The 14,482-nt window shown below is 43.2% G+C and overlaps 1 protein-coding gene across 1 annotated transcript; it reads left to right on the top strand.

Annotated features, from left to right (window-relative positions):
* Window positions 1-295: 295 nt before the first annotated feature.
* On the top strand, window positions 296-9,761 carry LOC141549781 (serine protease 33-like). Its single transcript, XM_074279696.1, has 6 exons — window positions 296-378; window positions 724-769; window positions 5,128-5,287; window positions 6,459-6,733; window positions 7,254-7,399; window positions 8,967-9,761. Exons 1-6 carry the CDS (start codon window positions 340-342, stop codon window positions 9,129-9,131), a joined length of 831 nt encoding a protein of 276 aa, XP_074135797.1. The 5' UTR covers window positions 296-339; the 3' UTR covers window positions 9,132-9,761.
* Window positions 9,762-14,482: the final 4,721 nt, after the last annotated feature.

Below are 14,482 nucleotides of genomic sequence, written 5' to 3'. Positions count from 1 at the left end.
ATCTGCCTGTTCTTCTCCCCAGAACTCCCAGTTACAAAAGGCTCTTCATACCCATTCACAATGTTCTCTCCATTTTCTAAAAAACCCAGAAATTCAACCCATCTCAACCCTGTCCGAAACTTCTAGTTTCCCTGGAAAGTGTGACCCTTCCACCTTTGGTCTCATTTGTTCAATCAAGGAAGAGGTGGAGAGAAAAGGGGGAGGAAAGGGGATGGCTGCTTCCAACAACAATAGAGCTAAAGTGGGAGGGGTAAGTCAAGGTGCTGAGGGAACAAGGAAAGTGAGTCGTAATCAGTGAGAGTGCAGAACAGTACCTGAGAGTTCTACCAAGACTCACTCATGGACAAAGCTATGAAGAAAAGAATTTTCCCCAGACAGGTAAGGTGAGTGGAAGAAGGGCAAACTCTGTGTTTGGGAGGATAGTAAAGGCTGGTGGTGAGGCAAGGAAGCAAGTTAGATTCCCATGCATTCCAAAGGTTGGGTCCAATCTGGCCTGGTTCTAACGACTTATAATACGGGGTCTGCCTCCCACTTTCTATAACAGATGGTACACAGATACCTGCTGTGTTTGCGTAGTAGATTGGGAGAGGAAAAAAAGAGCAAGATCTTTGATATGGTGGTGATTTGGAAATCACAGAATAAAATCCATTAAACCCTCCACTTCAGAGAAGGGCCCCATAGTAGATATAGGTCCACTCATCTCTGTTCCCTCTTCTCCTCTAGATGCTATCTTTTTTGTTGTCGAGTCTTCTCCTCTTAGAGGAAAAGGGTAAGTGTTATTCCCATCAATCAAGTTAACTCTCAGGTCTAAGTCCTTGGGATGAAGGGAAAGAAGGATGACAGAATACACCTCAGTAGGTCCTGCTCTCCTGTTCATAGGAGTGGGCTTCACATCTGGAACTCAGATGTCCTGCCTCATCCCTTCCCATCTCACATAAAGTTGCCTCCAACCCCTGTTAGGATTACTAAGTGAGAACTCGGGTTGTCTGGACAGTGACAAGGTGAGAATTCAGGTTTTCTGGACAATTACAAGGTGAGAACTCAGGTTGACTTGATAGAGGGGGCAAGCTCATTGGCTGGGGTGGTTCTTCCCAGAAGCCCTTGCATTATCCCACGCCCATTCTCTGGGAGAATAAAAGAGAGGACTCTCAGAGAAAGAAGAAGACTCTCTGCATTACATCAGGCCTGACGGGGCTCTCTGCAGGAAGGGAAGTCACTTCTAAGGATAAGAGTTAACAGCAACTGCCTGGAGACAACGGTTCACTACAGGAAGAAGAATCTGTTTTAAAGATTTGAGTAGACACAGCAGATCTCTTCCCAGAGAGCGATCCGGCAGCTTCTAGAGACGACAGCTCGCTACATTTGGCGTCCACACGTGGGGCAAGGACTTTTGCTTATCCTGACAAGAGGAGCTAGACCAGACCTTCGCAATTTGGCGCCCGAACAGGGACAGACACAGTCCTGATTCCAGTGGAAAAGCTTCTGATCTAGATCTCAGTCTCTCTGACCCAGAACCGTGAGTAACGAGGAAACTTTGTTAAAGATTAAGTGAGCGTGCTAATAGATAAATAAGGAACTTAACTTGTTAAGGGCTAAACCAGGAATCTCTTATAGCTGAAATGGGGCAGATGTTAGCTATATTCAATCCCTGGACCTCAGCCGACTCATCCCCAGCCCCAGAAGCAACCTCAGCTCCACCCCCATTCAGGAGTGGTACTATAGAGAGTATAATCAACATAATTGAGGAGCAGAGTTTACTTGTAACCTGGGTACAGATTGCTAAACTCTTGGCTGCATTAAGACGCACATCCCCTTGGTTCTTAGAGGAAGAAAAGATAGATGTAGATAAATGGAAGCTAGTGGGATATGAAATGAAAGAATTTCAAGCAAAAAATGGGCCTCGTTCAATTTCTGCAGAAGTATTTTATATCTACAACATAGTTCAATTAGCCTTAAACTATCAAGCAAGTTGTAGGAGAAGGAAAAGTTCTAAAAATGAACAGAGGAGGAAGTGTGAGGAAAAAAGGAAAGATCAAGATCTTTCCCTAGAGCAAGAGGATTTAAATGAGGAATTATGGTATGATTCTCTTGAAGAAGCTTCAACCCTGCCTAGAGAACAGATTATTGACAGGCCCACATCAACCCCACCTTCAGAGATGGAGGAAGAAAGAGGGGAAGAGGCAGAAACACAAACAGAATTGCCTGTGAAGAAGCCTAAGCCTATGACAAGATTAGAAAAAGCATTGGTTAAAGCTAAGAGAGAAGGACAGGATATAAGTGATTTTATACATGCATATCCTGTGATTGAAGAGATTGATTCTGTAGGTAAAAAAAGGAGAAGATATGCACCTTTAGATTTGAATAAAATTAAGGATTTGAAAAAAGGTTGTACCCTTTATGGGGCTACATCAGCTTATGTCAAAATGTTACTAGATGGTTTGTCTTATGAAGTCCTAACCCCGAATGATTGGAAATCCATAGCAAGGACATGTCTGGAACCTGGAGATAATTTATTATGGCTTTCGGAATTTCATGAATTATGTAAAATTCAAGTCAGATGCAATTTGGAAATAGGAGTTAACACACAATTCACTTTTGAGCACTTGGCTGGTGAAGGTCGGTATGGAGAGAATTCAGAACAGACTGATTATACCATGACAATATATGAACAAATTGCTAAGGCTGCAATAAAAGCTTGGGGTGTCCTTCCTGGACAGAAAGATCATGGAGAGGATTTCACTAAAATACAGCAAGGTCCCAATGAACCTTTTGCAGATTTTGTGGGACGTTTGCAAACTGCTGTCAAAAGAACTATTGGAGAAAATTCAGCTACAGAAATAATGACCAGACATCTGGCTAAGGAAAATGCCAATGAGATTTGCAAAAGAATTATATGGGGATTAGACAAAGATGCTCCTTTAGAGGAGATCATAAGACGCTGTGCTACAGTGGGAACAAATGCTTTTTACACCTGGACAATGATGAATGTGGAAAGACAGGGTCCCTCCTGGCAAGGGCCTTCTAGAGAAACTCGGAGATGTTTTCAATGTGGAAAAATTGGACATCTAAGAGCTCAGTGTAGGTATGGAGATACAGTGAGAAGACAGGGTGAGAGAAGACCTAAAACCCCATGTCCAAAATGCAACAGAGGACTCCATTGGGCATCAGAGTGTAGAATAATTCAGGGAAATGGGATGAGGGGCCCAGGTCCAGGGCCCCAGGCAAAAAAGACTTGGGGCATGATGGCAGCTGATGTTACACCTAAAGAGCCTTTAGAAGGCCAGGACTCTGATTTAATCAATCAGCAGAAAAGCAATCACATGGTAGAAAGGGATTACCTGATAACTGAGCCAAAAGGCAATCAGATTGCAAAAATGGATTACACTTGGGGAGAATACAGGCCTTTTAAACCAACAGGGCCGTGCCCAGTGCAAACAACTCCAATGTAATTGTCAGATGATGAGAAGAGATTTAGAAAGTGGTAAATAGAAGGAAATTAGATAGGTTAACTGCCTGGGAGAGAGGGTTTGCTTGTATTTCTTCAGCAGGAGAAGGAATCAGATGGGTGCCAACGAGTCATATTCGCCTTGTCCATCAGAGAGAGACAGAAAAAGAGAAAGATCTCAAAATAAAGGAGAAGATCTAAGAAACATCTGACACTGAAAGAGCATGGATAATAAGAAGACTGTTAAAGAACTTTAAAAACCAGCAGGAATCATTAGACTTCCTCACACAAGATGAGACTAATGGACAATGGACTTATGGACATTTATAAATTTTCAATTTATGATTATGTTATATACTTCTAGCATGTGTTACGTTACTATGTTACTATGTGCTTATGTAATTTATGTAATTATCTGTAATACTTCCCATATTGATGGATTTATGTTTCAAGGTCATTTATGTAATTATCTGTAATACTTCCCATATTGATGGATTTATGTTTCAAGGTCATGACTGTCCTATGTTCTAAATCAAAAGAAAGGGGGAGATGTTAGGATTACTAAGTGAGAACTCGGGTTGTCTGGACAGTGACAAGGTGAGAATTCAGGTTTTCTGGACAATTACAAGGTGAGAACTCAGGTTGACTTGATAGAGGGGGCAAGCTCATTGGCTGGGGTGGTTCTTCCCAGAAGCCCTTGCATTATCCCACGCCCATTCTCTGGGAGAATAAAAGAGAGGACTCTCAGAGAAAGAAGAAGACTCTCTGCATTACATCAGGCCTGACGGGGCTCTCTGCAGGAAGGGAAGTCACTTCTAAGGATAAGAGTTAACAGCAACTGCCTGGAGACAACGGTTCACTACAGGAAGAAGAATCTGTTTTAAAGATTTGAGTAGACACAGCAGATCTCTTCCCAGAGAGCGATCCGGCAGCTTCTAGAGACGACAGCTCGCTACAAACCCCCTAAACACCTGTTCATCCAAGCCCTGTCCCAACCCCTAAAAACTATCCAGATACTCTTCTTCCCTAAATCTAGGGATTTTCCCCAGGACCATAGGTAGTGCTGGGTGGATGGGAAATGGTAATGGAAAAGTAATCCCATGGGGATTCCAGAATCCAAGAGAAAGGGGATTGGGAAAAGGAAACCAAAAATATTTAGGCAGACCTGGCTTGTGTCAGTCTTTCCTGGGGGAGGAAGAAGAGTGGGAAGAAGTGGAGAAAGCCAGTTCCTCTCATTTGTTTCCCAATTTTATGCTTTTCTAAATTTGTTGGACTCCCAAATCAAAAGACTTGGGTTTGGGTCCTGATTTTGCCACCAACTAGCTGTGTGATCCTGAATATATAGTCATTACCTTCTCTGAGGCTCAATTTCCTTAAATGAAATAAGGGAAATAGATGTTGGCTCTAATATTGTGTGCTTTACATCCACTGTCTCTCATATATGAATTAAGCAGTACAATGGTTCTATGTGACAGATTAAAAATTGAGTTACAGACTATAGATGTGGCTTGTCAAAGATTCTACTGTGAATCGGTGGTAGAGTCAGACAAGAGCCCAGGATTCCTGACTCCAAGCCCTGTAGTGAGTCTTCTTAGAAGAAAAGGCTAGACAAGGTGGCAGAGAGGGATCGGGAGCGTGGGTAGCTTCGTGGGCTGCTCTCATGACCTCATGTTTATTGGCAGTGAACAGCATTGTCCCAGAGCCTCGCATTGTGGGAGGCTGGGCTTCCCAGTGGGGAGAGTGGCCATGGCAGGTGAGCATCCGGGAGCAAGGTCAGCACGTGTGTGGTGGCTCGCTCATCAGCCACCAGTGGGTACTTACTGCTGCTCACTGTGTACCTAGGTGAGTTACCCCTTTCCCAAGCAGAGTGAGCAAGGCAAGGGAGTACTGGTCCTTAGCAGGAATTGCTCCTCATGGATTATCACTGGATAGGAGAGATGGGAATGACATCAGAGAATGATAAACTGCCGGGACTGAACATCAAATCCAAACCTTTCATTTTACATCGGGGGAATTTGAGGACCACAGGTTGGGATGCATACACAAGGTGACACATACCTGTAAGGATTCCATTCCATCTTTTCTTGCCTTCACCAAAAAAAAAAAAGGGCAAATCTTGTTTCCATTATAGCCCTGCACAATTCTTACTAGAGGTCCCAGGAGCCAGGAACAGTAAGGATCCAAGCTAAAACAAAACAAAACAAAACAAAACAAAACAAAACAAAACAAAACAAAAATGGCATTTTAACCATCCAGCACTCTTGTTTATGTAGAAGGGAACTGAGGACCAGAATAGTGAAAGGAACTGTCCAAGACCCTACAAGTAGTAAGCAGTCCAGATCATCTGACTCCAAGTTCAGTGTTCTTCACACTGTGCTGGTAAGCACAGCAGAACTTACAAATCCAAGGGAGCGTTGTTCCTTTGAGCTGCTTCCTCAATGTGGTTCTGGATTCTACCAGACAGAATCCTTGCCCAGGAGGAGAGATATCTGGAATCTTATCCTGACTGTACAAGTTATTGTCCTACCTGGGTCTCAGTCTTTCTATTTGCAACATGAATGGATGGAATTTGGTGACATCTTAGTTAGGTGCCCTCTAGCTCTGAGATTCTCAGAATCTTTTCCTTAAAAATTTCCTGAATGAGCAGCTTTGTGGGTATCTACCTGTAGTCCCCATGGTAACCACTGGCAAAGGGTCACTCCTTTAGGAGGGTAAATTTATGATCCATTTGTTAGGCCATCATCATCATAATTACAATCATTTATAGTGACTGGAGCATTTAAAGGCATCCAAAATATTTTCCTCAGCAAATCCGTAAGTTAGATAATATAAGGGTTATTTATTCCCATTTTACAGATTATAGTAACTGAAGCTCAGAGGGGGCAGGGAACATACCTCAACTCCTACAAGAAGGGAATATCAGGGCTGTGACTTGACCTCAGGTCTTGTGACTGCAGACCTGCCTGTTTTTGCCTGCCTATTGCTTCCTGACTTTATTACTCTCCCCTAATAGTTCAGAGAATCCCAGGAACCTGCAGATCCAACTGGGGGAAAAGTTCCTCTATACCAAGCCCCGCTATTCCATCTTAGTTCCTGTGAGTCAGATACTGTTGCACCCCCAGTATGATGGGGATGCCCTTCATGGAAGAGACATGGCATTGTTGAAGATGAGACGACCTGTGCCTTTCTCCAAATTCATCAAGCCCATCACCCTGGCCCCACCTGGGACTCAGGTCCCACCGAACACCCGGTGCTGGGTGACCGGCTGGGGGGATATCAGGGAAAATGGTGAGATAGAGGGAGGTGGGGGCTGGGGTTGGAGCGGCCCATTCATAACCTTGGACAGAGTAAACGAGCCCCCTGCCTTACTCCCTAATGACATATAAGGAAAGACCTTCTTGAATTAAAAGGCCTCAAGGGAACCCCTCTGATTCCCCAAAGGAAGCTTTCTTCCTCCTAGACCTGGCATAGTACCTAAAATTATGTCATTAGTTTCAATACTTTATTTGTTCCTCCTTTCTAAGTTTGTCTGAGTATAACCTTCCCTGGAAGAAGGACTTATTATAAAAGTAGAAATCTTCAGTTCCCTAGTACATGTTAATAACCAGTTCCCTAGAAACAGAGAAAGGGTGAGGGATCACTCTGAAATCAAGACCTGGAAGAGAATAAAATATGAGGAGGCCGAAGGTAGCCACCAGTGCTTGTGAGCTGGCTCTGTGCCCCTCCTCCAGCATGAGCTCCTCCCTGCCAGCTATCCCCATGGTGGTCACGGAGGACCTTGCTCCACATCTCCTGTCCTTGCCCGCAGTGCCCCTGCCTTCGTCCTATCCACTGCAAGAGACAGACGTGCACATTGTGGACACGCAGAGATGCCGAGAGCTCTATGACCCAGAGCCCATTAGGAATGAGATGCTGTGTGCTGGCTATCCCCGAGAGCGCAAGAACTTCTGTGATGTGAGTCACCCCAAACCCCTTCCTCACCATAAAGCTCAGCTCTCAGACTTTACAGGGAGCCAGGGGTGCTGCTATGGCGTTTCCAGCTCATCTCAACAAGCCCCCTGGAGGCCGTAGGACCACAGACCACAGAATCTCAATGGAATTTCAAGGCCATGTAGTCCAATCCCTCATTTTTCTGAGGGGCTGTGCAGGCCAAGAGAGAGGAAGGGGTTCTCATTCAAGAGCACACAATAACTTAGCGGTACAAGTAGACTCACTTACAAGTCTTTTTATTCCTCATCCAGAGATCTAGTCACTTCACCACAATTCCTCTAACCCTATAATTAATAATGATTAATTAATATCTGCCTAATCTCATTCAAGCCAGTTTGTAATAACTATTTAAATGATACTTCAACATTTATGGAGCCCCTTCCTCACAACAATCCCTTGAAGTAGATAGAACATCTATCCCATTTTGCAGATAAGAAAATCTCTACATATACCCCTTCTTAGCATTGTGAGTGAATTGGTTTAGAAATCAGGAGACATGTTCTCCAATCCATATTCCACCACTTACAAAAACCTAGAATACAAAGGAGACTCAGCTAGACTGCAGACCCCCTTCATTTCTCTTCTGCCTAACTTGACACTGACCCCTAGAGCTTTGGGGATAGGGTACAATCTCTCTCCCTGCAATTACCACCAATTCTGGTCTAAATATCTCCTTCTTTCTCCTTAGCTCATCTGATGATAGAGAATTTTTTTTAAGCTTAATTAGCATTTAAGGGAAATAAGATAAATCCAAATTAATCTATCATAAGGGAAATAGGACGGTGGTAGCTGGTACTAATAATATTTTGCCCACTCTGAGATTGCAGCACATAAAGAAACAAGAGACCAGTTCTTTCCGCTAATGTTTCTAAAGTGGTCTAAAGATGACTGTGTGGGGCGTTGTATGAGGATCTTGAGTCGGTTCTTTTTTCATTCTCTTGAATCCTGCAGCCAGACTCCCCTTCTTTCTATGAAGCATAGAATGGATGAATCACAGAACAAATGGATCTTATTCTAAGAGCTTTCTGAGTTGGAATTTTGCCCACATGGCTCCCATCTATCCCAGTCTTTTGCACACAAACACCTTTTTGTTCTGAATCAAGAACAGCACTCTTATCCTCTTTGCTTCTTGGTTCTATGCCCTTGGGAAGCTTCTGCCTTACTTACTGGTCCCTGCCACCAGGATCTGCCTTCTGACACTTTTTGAGGTTCTATTTGTCTCTGAGAAACATTGCTCACACTTCTTCCTTAAGAGAACTATTCACTACGGTCCTCACAAATTTACAATTGTCTTTGTACGTATCCCCTCTCTCATTCAGTCGGACCCAACTACAATTCTTGCAACACTTAGGAAAGCACCATCTCTTCAAGCTGACACGAGGAAGTCCATTCCTCTATGAGTCTTATTTCCTTCTGTACAATTATCTCTGCCCTGTCCATATCTTCAAGGGATTTGGATGATGGTTAACAAAATGGCTGGAGCAGGGTGCTACAAACTGAAATGCTGATGCTATCTTTTTCCTTCTCTTAGGGTGACTCTGGGGGCCCTCTTGTCTGTCAGCTTGGAGACAGAAGTTGGATCCAGGTGGGGGTGGTGAGCTTCACCAGAAGCTGTGCTGACCCCCTGCTTCCAGGTGTATATTCCAGGGTTTCCTCCTATGTGCCCTGGATCCGTCAGTCTGTACCTCTGCCCTGAGAGTCAGTGTGACTTCCCCCTGAGCTCTGGTGACCTCGGAATCAAGACACGGCTTCCCAACTCTTACTGTGTTTCTACTGATTCAAAGAAGTTTTCCTTCACCCCATCCTATTCTCTGCCTTGACCCCTCCTGTTTTCCTCAATTCTCCTTCTGTTCTCTCTCATGTGTCCCCAGTTCCATGTACTCAGCTCTATTATAGCCCTATTCCTGCCCTGGCTCCAGACTTCATGAAGGGAAAAAAATAATTAGATGGAGGGGTTCTCAGGATAAGAAAAATCTGGCATGCCAGCATCTCACTGCTGGTAGGGGAAGGAACCATCCATAGGTTCCCATCCTGGGAATAGGATGAAGCAGGAAGAGGGGAAAGAGTCAGGACAAAAGGACTATTGATGGAGCCGGTATAAATATTGCAGTCCCATTATCTTCTATAAAGTGAATAAACTGTTTGCAAAGAAACTTCCCTGTGGGTCAGCCCAGTTAGTCATCTCATAACTAGCTCTTTCCTTAACACTCCCAACAGTGACGGTGAACCTCATCTGGGAAGACCCATAGTCTGGGAAATCTCCTGCAGCTTTACACTAGTTACTGTACCCTTCCCTCCGCAATGAGCTCTGGAGAGCTCATGTTGTCTCCAGGAACTTTTCTTAGCCATGGCTCTATTCCATTGATTTATAGACTCAAAATCTCAATCCAGGCTCCTCTTGGTCCTGTGGAATTCTGGAACTGCTCGCCCTTGGGCTCCCTATTCAACCCCAGAGAGGACTGGAGCATCAAGAGGCATGGAAGGTAGAGAAGTAGGTTCTTTCAGCACGCCTTTCCCCAGTTCTTCCTGTGTATCTAACCCTGCTGCTGAGAGAACTAACTTCTTCCTTGATATAGGAAGACCTTCAGAATAACATTGTCATACTCCTGGCTGAGACACAGCCAGGCAGCATTGTAGATAGAATACAGTCTGTGAAGTCGGGAGGACCTGCACTCAAATCCCACCTTAGACAATTAGGAACTGTGGGACCCGGGGCCCAGAGCATCTAAGTGGTATCACGATGCATAGAGTGCTGGGCCTGGAGTCAGGAAGATTCATCTCCCCTGAGTTTCAAATCTGACCTCACCCATTACTAATCTCCCCTCGGAGAAACCTCAGGACCCAACATGTCTTCTCAGTGCCGGTGCCAAGGGCTCTGATCCAATGGCAATCACACAAGTTCACACAAAAGGTCAGTCCGGGAAGGCCTCCCGGATGCTCAGGTGGTGATGCAGCTTCTGGAGGGGTCCCAGAGCCTGAATCCCACAGAGCCTTCCCTTGGAACATACGCTTTCTGGCATGCTAAGAAACAACTACTGATCAGATTTCCAGCATCAGCCAGCCCCTTTCCTGTTGCTGGTTGACATAGTCTAATCTCACACATGGCGGGAACTTTACCTGGTCTCTGAAAGATGGAGAATTGGTTAAAGCAGGAACTCTGACATGGATATTCCACTTGGGGAAATAATCCAAGGGATTGTCAGAAAACTAGCTAGTCTGAAGGAGAGAACACAGGGGCAGAAAAAAAAGGGGGGGTTAGAACATGGTCAATTTAGAATTCCAATTAACCTAGGGGAGGAGGGACAGATTTGGGATCAAAGGTAATTAAATTCATTAATTTATTCAACAAGTATTAAAAATTGGCTCTGTGCTGGGCTCTGTACTAAGTGCAAGAGAGTTGCAAACAAATATGAAAAAGTCCTGCCCTCAAGGAGCTTACATTCTATTAAATAACAAACTGAATTATCTGGCTCCCAACAGCAGGCCCAAGAGGAGATTGGATTAAGGTTTGAATCTATAATCAATTGAACAGAGCCATGGCTAAGAAAAGCTCATGGAGACAAAGGCCAGATCACTGAGTCACAGCTATTCCAGAAGGAGGGGTATAGTAACTAGTGTAAGGCTGTGGGAGATTTCCCAGACTATGGGTCTCCCTGGTTATGCTTATGTGGATGTCATTCCTAGAATAAAGGTTCTGGGTACTTTATCCAGGGAGATTTCGTCTTTCATGGACACATGCTTCCATACAGAATACTGGGAAAATCTCTCTGGAAAGAAGACTCATTTAATTACTACCAATCCCTGCACTAGCAGGCTCCCTAACTCCAATGTATCAGAAGCAAGATCAATTCAATTCAACAAACACTAAGTATTTCCTGTGTACAAGGCCCTTTTTTAGGGGCTAAGGAATACAGAGAAATAGGACAAAGCTCTTACTCTAAGGAAGTTTACAATCTAAAAAGGAGAAAAAGACATTTCCATACATAGTAATAATACAAGGTCAGACTTTACATCAGGAATGCATAAACATAATGGTATGTCATGAAGTATCATTTCCCAGGTTGTAATCAGAAAAGCTTCCTGGAGAAGGTATTATTTAAAGTTTTATTTTATTTATTTATTTTCCCTGAGGCTGGGGTTAAGTGACTTGCCCAGGGTCACACAGCTAGGAAGTGTTAAGTGTCTGAGACCAGATTTGAACTCCTGTCCTTCTGAATTCAGGGCTGGTGCTCTATCCACTGCACCACCTAACTGCCCCCTGAAGTTTTATTAGAAGGAAAAAATAAAAATAGTTTGTCTTCCAGATTTCCATACCTCTCTCGGGGACCTCTGGCACAATATTTTTATATTTATTTAGTATTATTTATTATTTTTACTACTACTTATAAAATAGAATCTTAGCATTTCAGAACTGGAAGAGAAGCCATCTATGACATCACTAATAAATGGTCATTCAGTCTTGAACATATACTGGAGAATTCCTGTGCTGGAGAACTCAATGTCCTAGACTCATGAGGCTAATTCCAGGGACTGAAAAGGTGTCTCTCTACCCATTTTTCCATATTTGACCTTAAATGACTCTAATGAATAGTTATATGATAAACTCTTCAGCACTGAAAGATAAAAGCAAAGGTCAATCTACAATCCACATCTATTCCAATGTGTTTTATTGAAGTGTATATTTCAACTAGTGGGATTAAAGATGGACAACAAATCCAGGAAGCCCAAAAGCTTCCAGGATCTTCCCATGCACTTGCTTCTAGGTGAGGGATACAGTTCTCTGGACCTGCTGAGTTGTCCATCAGCCACTGCACTATATGAGCATCATCATCCATGCAATTGTCACAGGAAGAATTTTTGGTAGTTATACTCTTGTTTCCCCCAGAGAAAAGGCTACTTCTCCACAATTTATCAGTAAAAGATTGTCTTCATGATTGGTCTTGAATATCTGGGAGCACTAATTGGCCAGGGTATGTGTGGCTGAACTTATGACAGTCTGTTATGAATTCATGGTTAATCTTTAAGACAACTCAGCTTTGGCATAAATTCAATAACTTCATTAACCTCAAGAACAGGTAGCTCTTATCTTAGATGGAGGCTTAAGATAAGTTTAGGCACTTTCTCAAAATTAGCCTAAGGATGGCATGCATTCAGCAATCTTAGAAGGCACCTGCTATTTCAGGAAAGCAGGCTGCTCAGTTTAGGAATTAATAATTATTCTGATAATGACCTTGGAAGAAGCAATTATTATCCTAGAGTTAGAGGAGAAAAGGAGCAGAATCTTCTTGAAAAAGTTACAAAAGGAACCAAAAAAGGAATGATGACTACTTACTATGCAAGATATGAGATTATTAAGTGGCTATTCCTCAAAAGAAATAACATGCAAGGAAAAGGAGAAAAAAATATTTATTATACATGTTTCTTCTACTTAAGAAAGTTGTTTTCCAAAATACAGGTGGTACTTCTTCCGTTATTAAATGGCTCTTCCTGTTAGGAATGGCATCCTTTTGTTGACTAGAAATCTGCCTCCTTGTAATTTTCCAAGCTCTTGCCCCATGCTGCACATTTGCCCCAGTTCTTCCTTCTTCCATGTAGAACAAGTTTGATCACTTTTGACACTTAGAATTCTTGAAGACTGGCCTATAGTCCTAATAACTCTGTTAAGTTCCAGGATAAACATATTTGGTTATCAGATTCAAGCCCACTCATCTTCCTAGGTTTCCCTTCTTTAGGAATGTTCTTTCTTGCCAATGTTCAGTGTGGCGGCCAGAATATAATACAATACCCTAGATATGCTCATCACAAGAAAAAAGCTGAGGGATTATCCCCTCCCTTATGCTAGGTAACTATAGTTTTGTAAGGAATCCAGCAGGCCTGAGACTTCATCGAAACTTGCAGGTTTCCTGGGAATTTCAGTTCCACCTGAAGTCAAAATATCTTGGTTCCAACTCTTTCTCTTTTAATAAATTTGTAAACAAGCAGGAATTCAGGAAAGGAAGCAGAAAGATAGCCAGGGAGCCAGACTTATGGGGAAAATATGTGGGTAACATGCCAGCCAGATGGCATGGACATATAGACAAGTAAGCATACTGGCAGGCAGAGGGACAAGCAAGTAGACTGATAGACACATGAGCTGACAGGCAGCCACAGAGACAGGCAGTCAGTTAATCAATCAGACACACATTTATTTGGAAGGACAATATGGTGGTCAGTCAACTAACATCGATTAAGTACCTACTATATGCCAGTCACCGTGGTAGCATTGGGGAGACAAAGAAAAGGAAAAAGAACACAGTCCCTGCTCTCAAAAAAACTGACAAACAAAACAGAATGAGAATGAAGACCAATGGACAAACAGACATATAGACAGGGAGGCAGACAGAAAAACTGTAAAGTTGGCAAGCAGAAAGCTGTTTTGTTCATGTGCAGCTTTCCAAAAAGTTGGGTTTGTCTTTTAGCACAAATCTTGACTTAGCAATCTCAAGGACAGTAAAAATTAAGGTGTCTCTAGCATCATTTTCTACTTGTTGAGACTGAATGTATGCTGAATCCTAGTGCCTCACCCACAGAGATATTCCAGTTCTTAGAACACTGATGAGACAGCTGTATCAGCTGCTTTCCTGCAGGTAAAGACTAGGGAACAGACTCACCAGGAGCAGCTTCATGAAAATCAGTGGCCCCCCAATTTCTGAAGCATGCACATGTGTGCATGTCCCTCACGTGAGTGCCTTTCTACATGCAAACACTGGCCAAATGCGTTCCTTGCACATAGGCCTTTTCCCACTCGTGATGTATGCATTTGTGAGAGAGCATGTACCAGGTTAGCGGTTCCATTTTTCCATTGCCATTTTTTTTACTATTCCATTTCATTAAAAGTCTTTACTTTGAACTGATTATTTCTTCTGGCCAACTAATGAAGGTAAATATATCAGTGGGGGCTCACGAGTTGTGATTTTTTCAGCAGAATAAGAGAGTGAGGCAGAGAAAAGGCCCCCAGAGAAAGTACTTTGTGTCCTGTTCTGTTCATCCTGAGGCTGAGCTACAGGG

The sequence above is a fragment of the Sminthopsis crassicaudata genome, chromosome 1 (genome assembly GCF_048593235.1).
Source record: "Sminthopsis crassicaudata isolate SCR6 chromosome 1, ASM4859323v1, whole genome shotgun sequence".
NCBI classification, from domain to species: Eukaryota; Metazoa; Chordata; class Mammalia; order Dasyuromorphia; family Dasyuridae; genus Sminthopsis; species Sminthopsis crassicaudata.
The sequence above is the reverse complement of the archived record's forward strand: the minus strand, read 5'-3'. Positions and strand labels throughout refer to the sequence as shown.

What these genes read in the sequence shown, in the direction of transcription:
- LOC141549781 (XM_074279696.1), top strand. Translation starts at nt 340, where the DNA reads ATGGACAAAGCTATGAAGAAAAGAATTTTCCCCAGACAG. An exon ending in AAAGAATTTTCCCCAGACAG is followed by an intron (nt 379 to 723) that starts GTAAGGTGAGTG and finishes CTTCTCCTCTAG; the next exon opens with ATGCTATCTTTTTTGTTGTC. An exon ending in TCTCCTCTTAGAGGAAAAGG is followed by an intron (nt 770 to 5,127) that starts GTAAGTGTTATT and finishes GTTTATTGGCAG; the next exon opens with TGAACAGCATTGTCCCAGAG.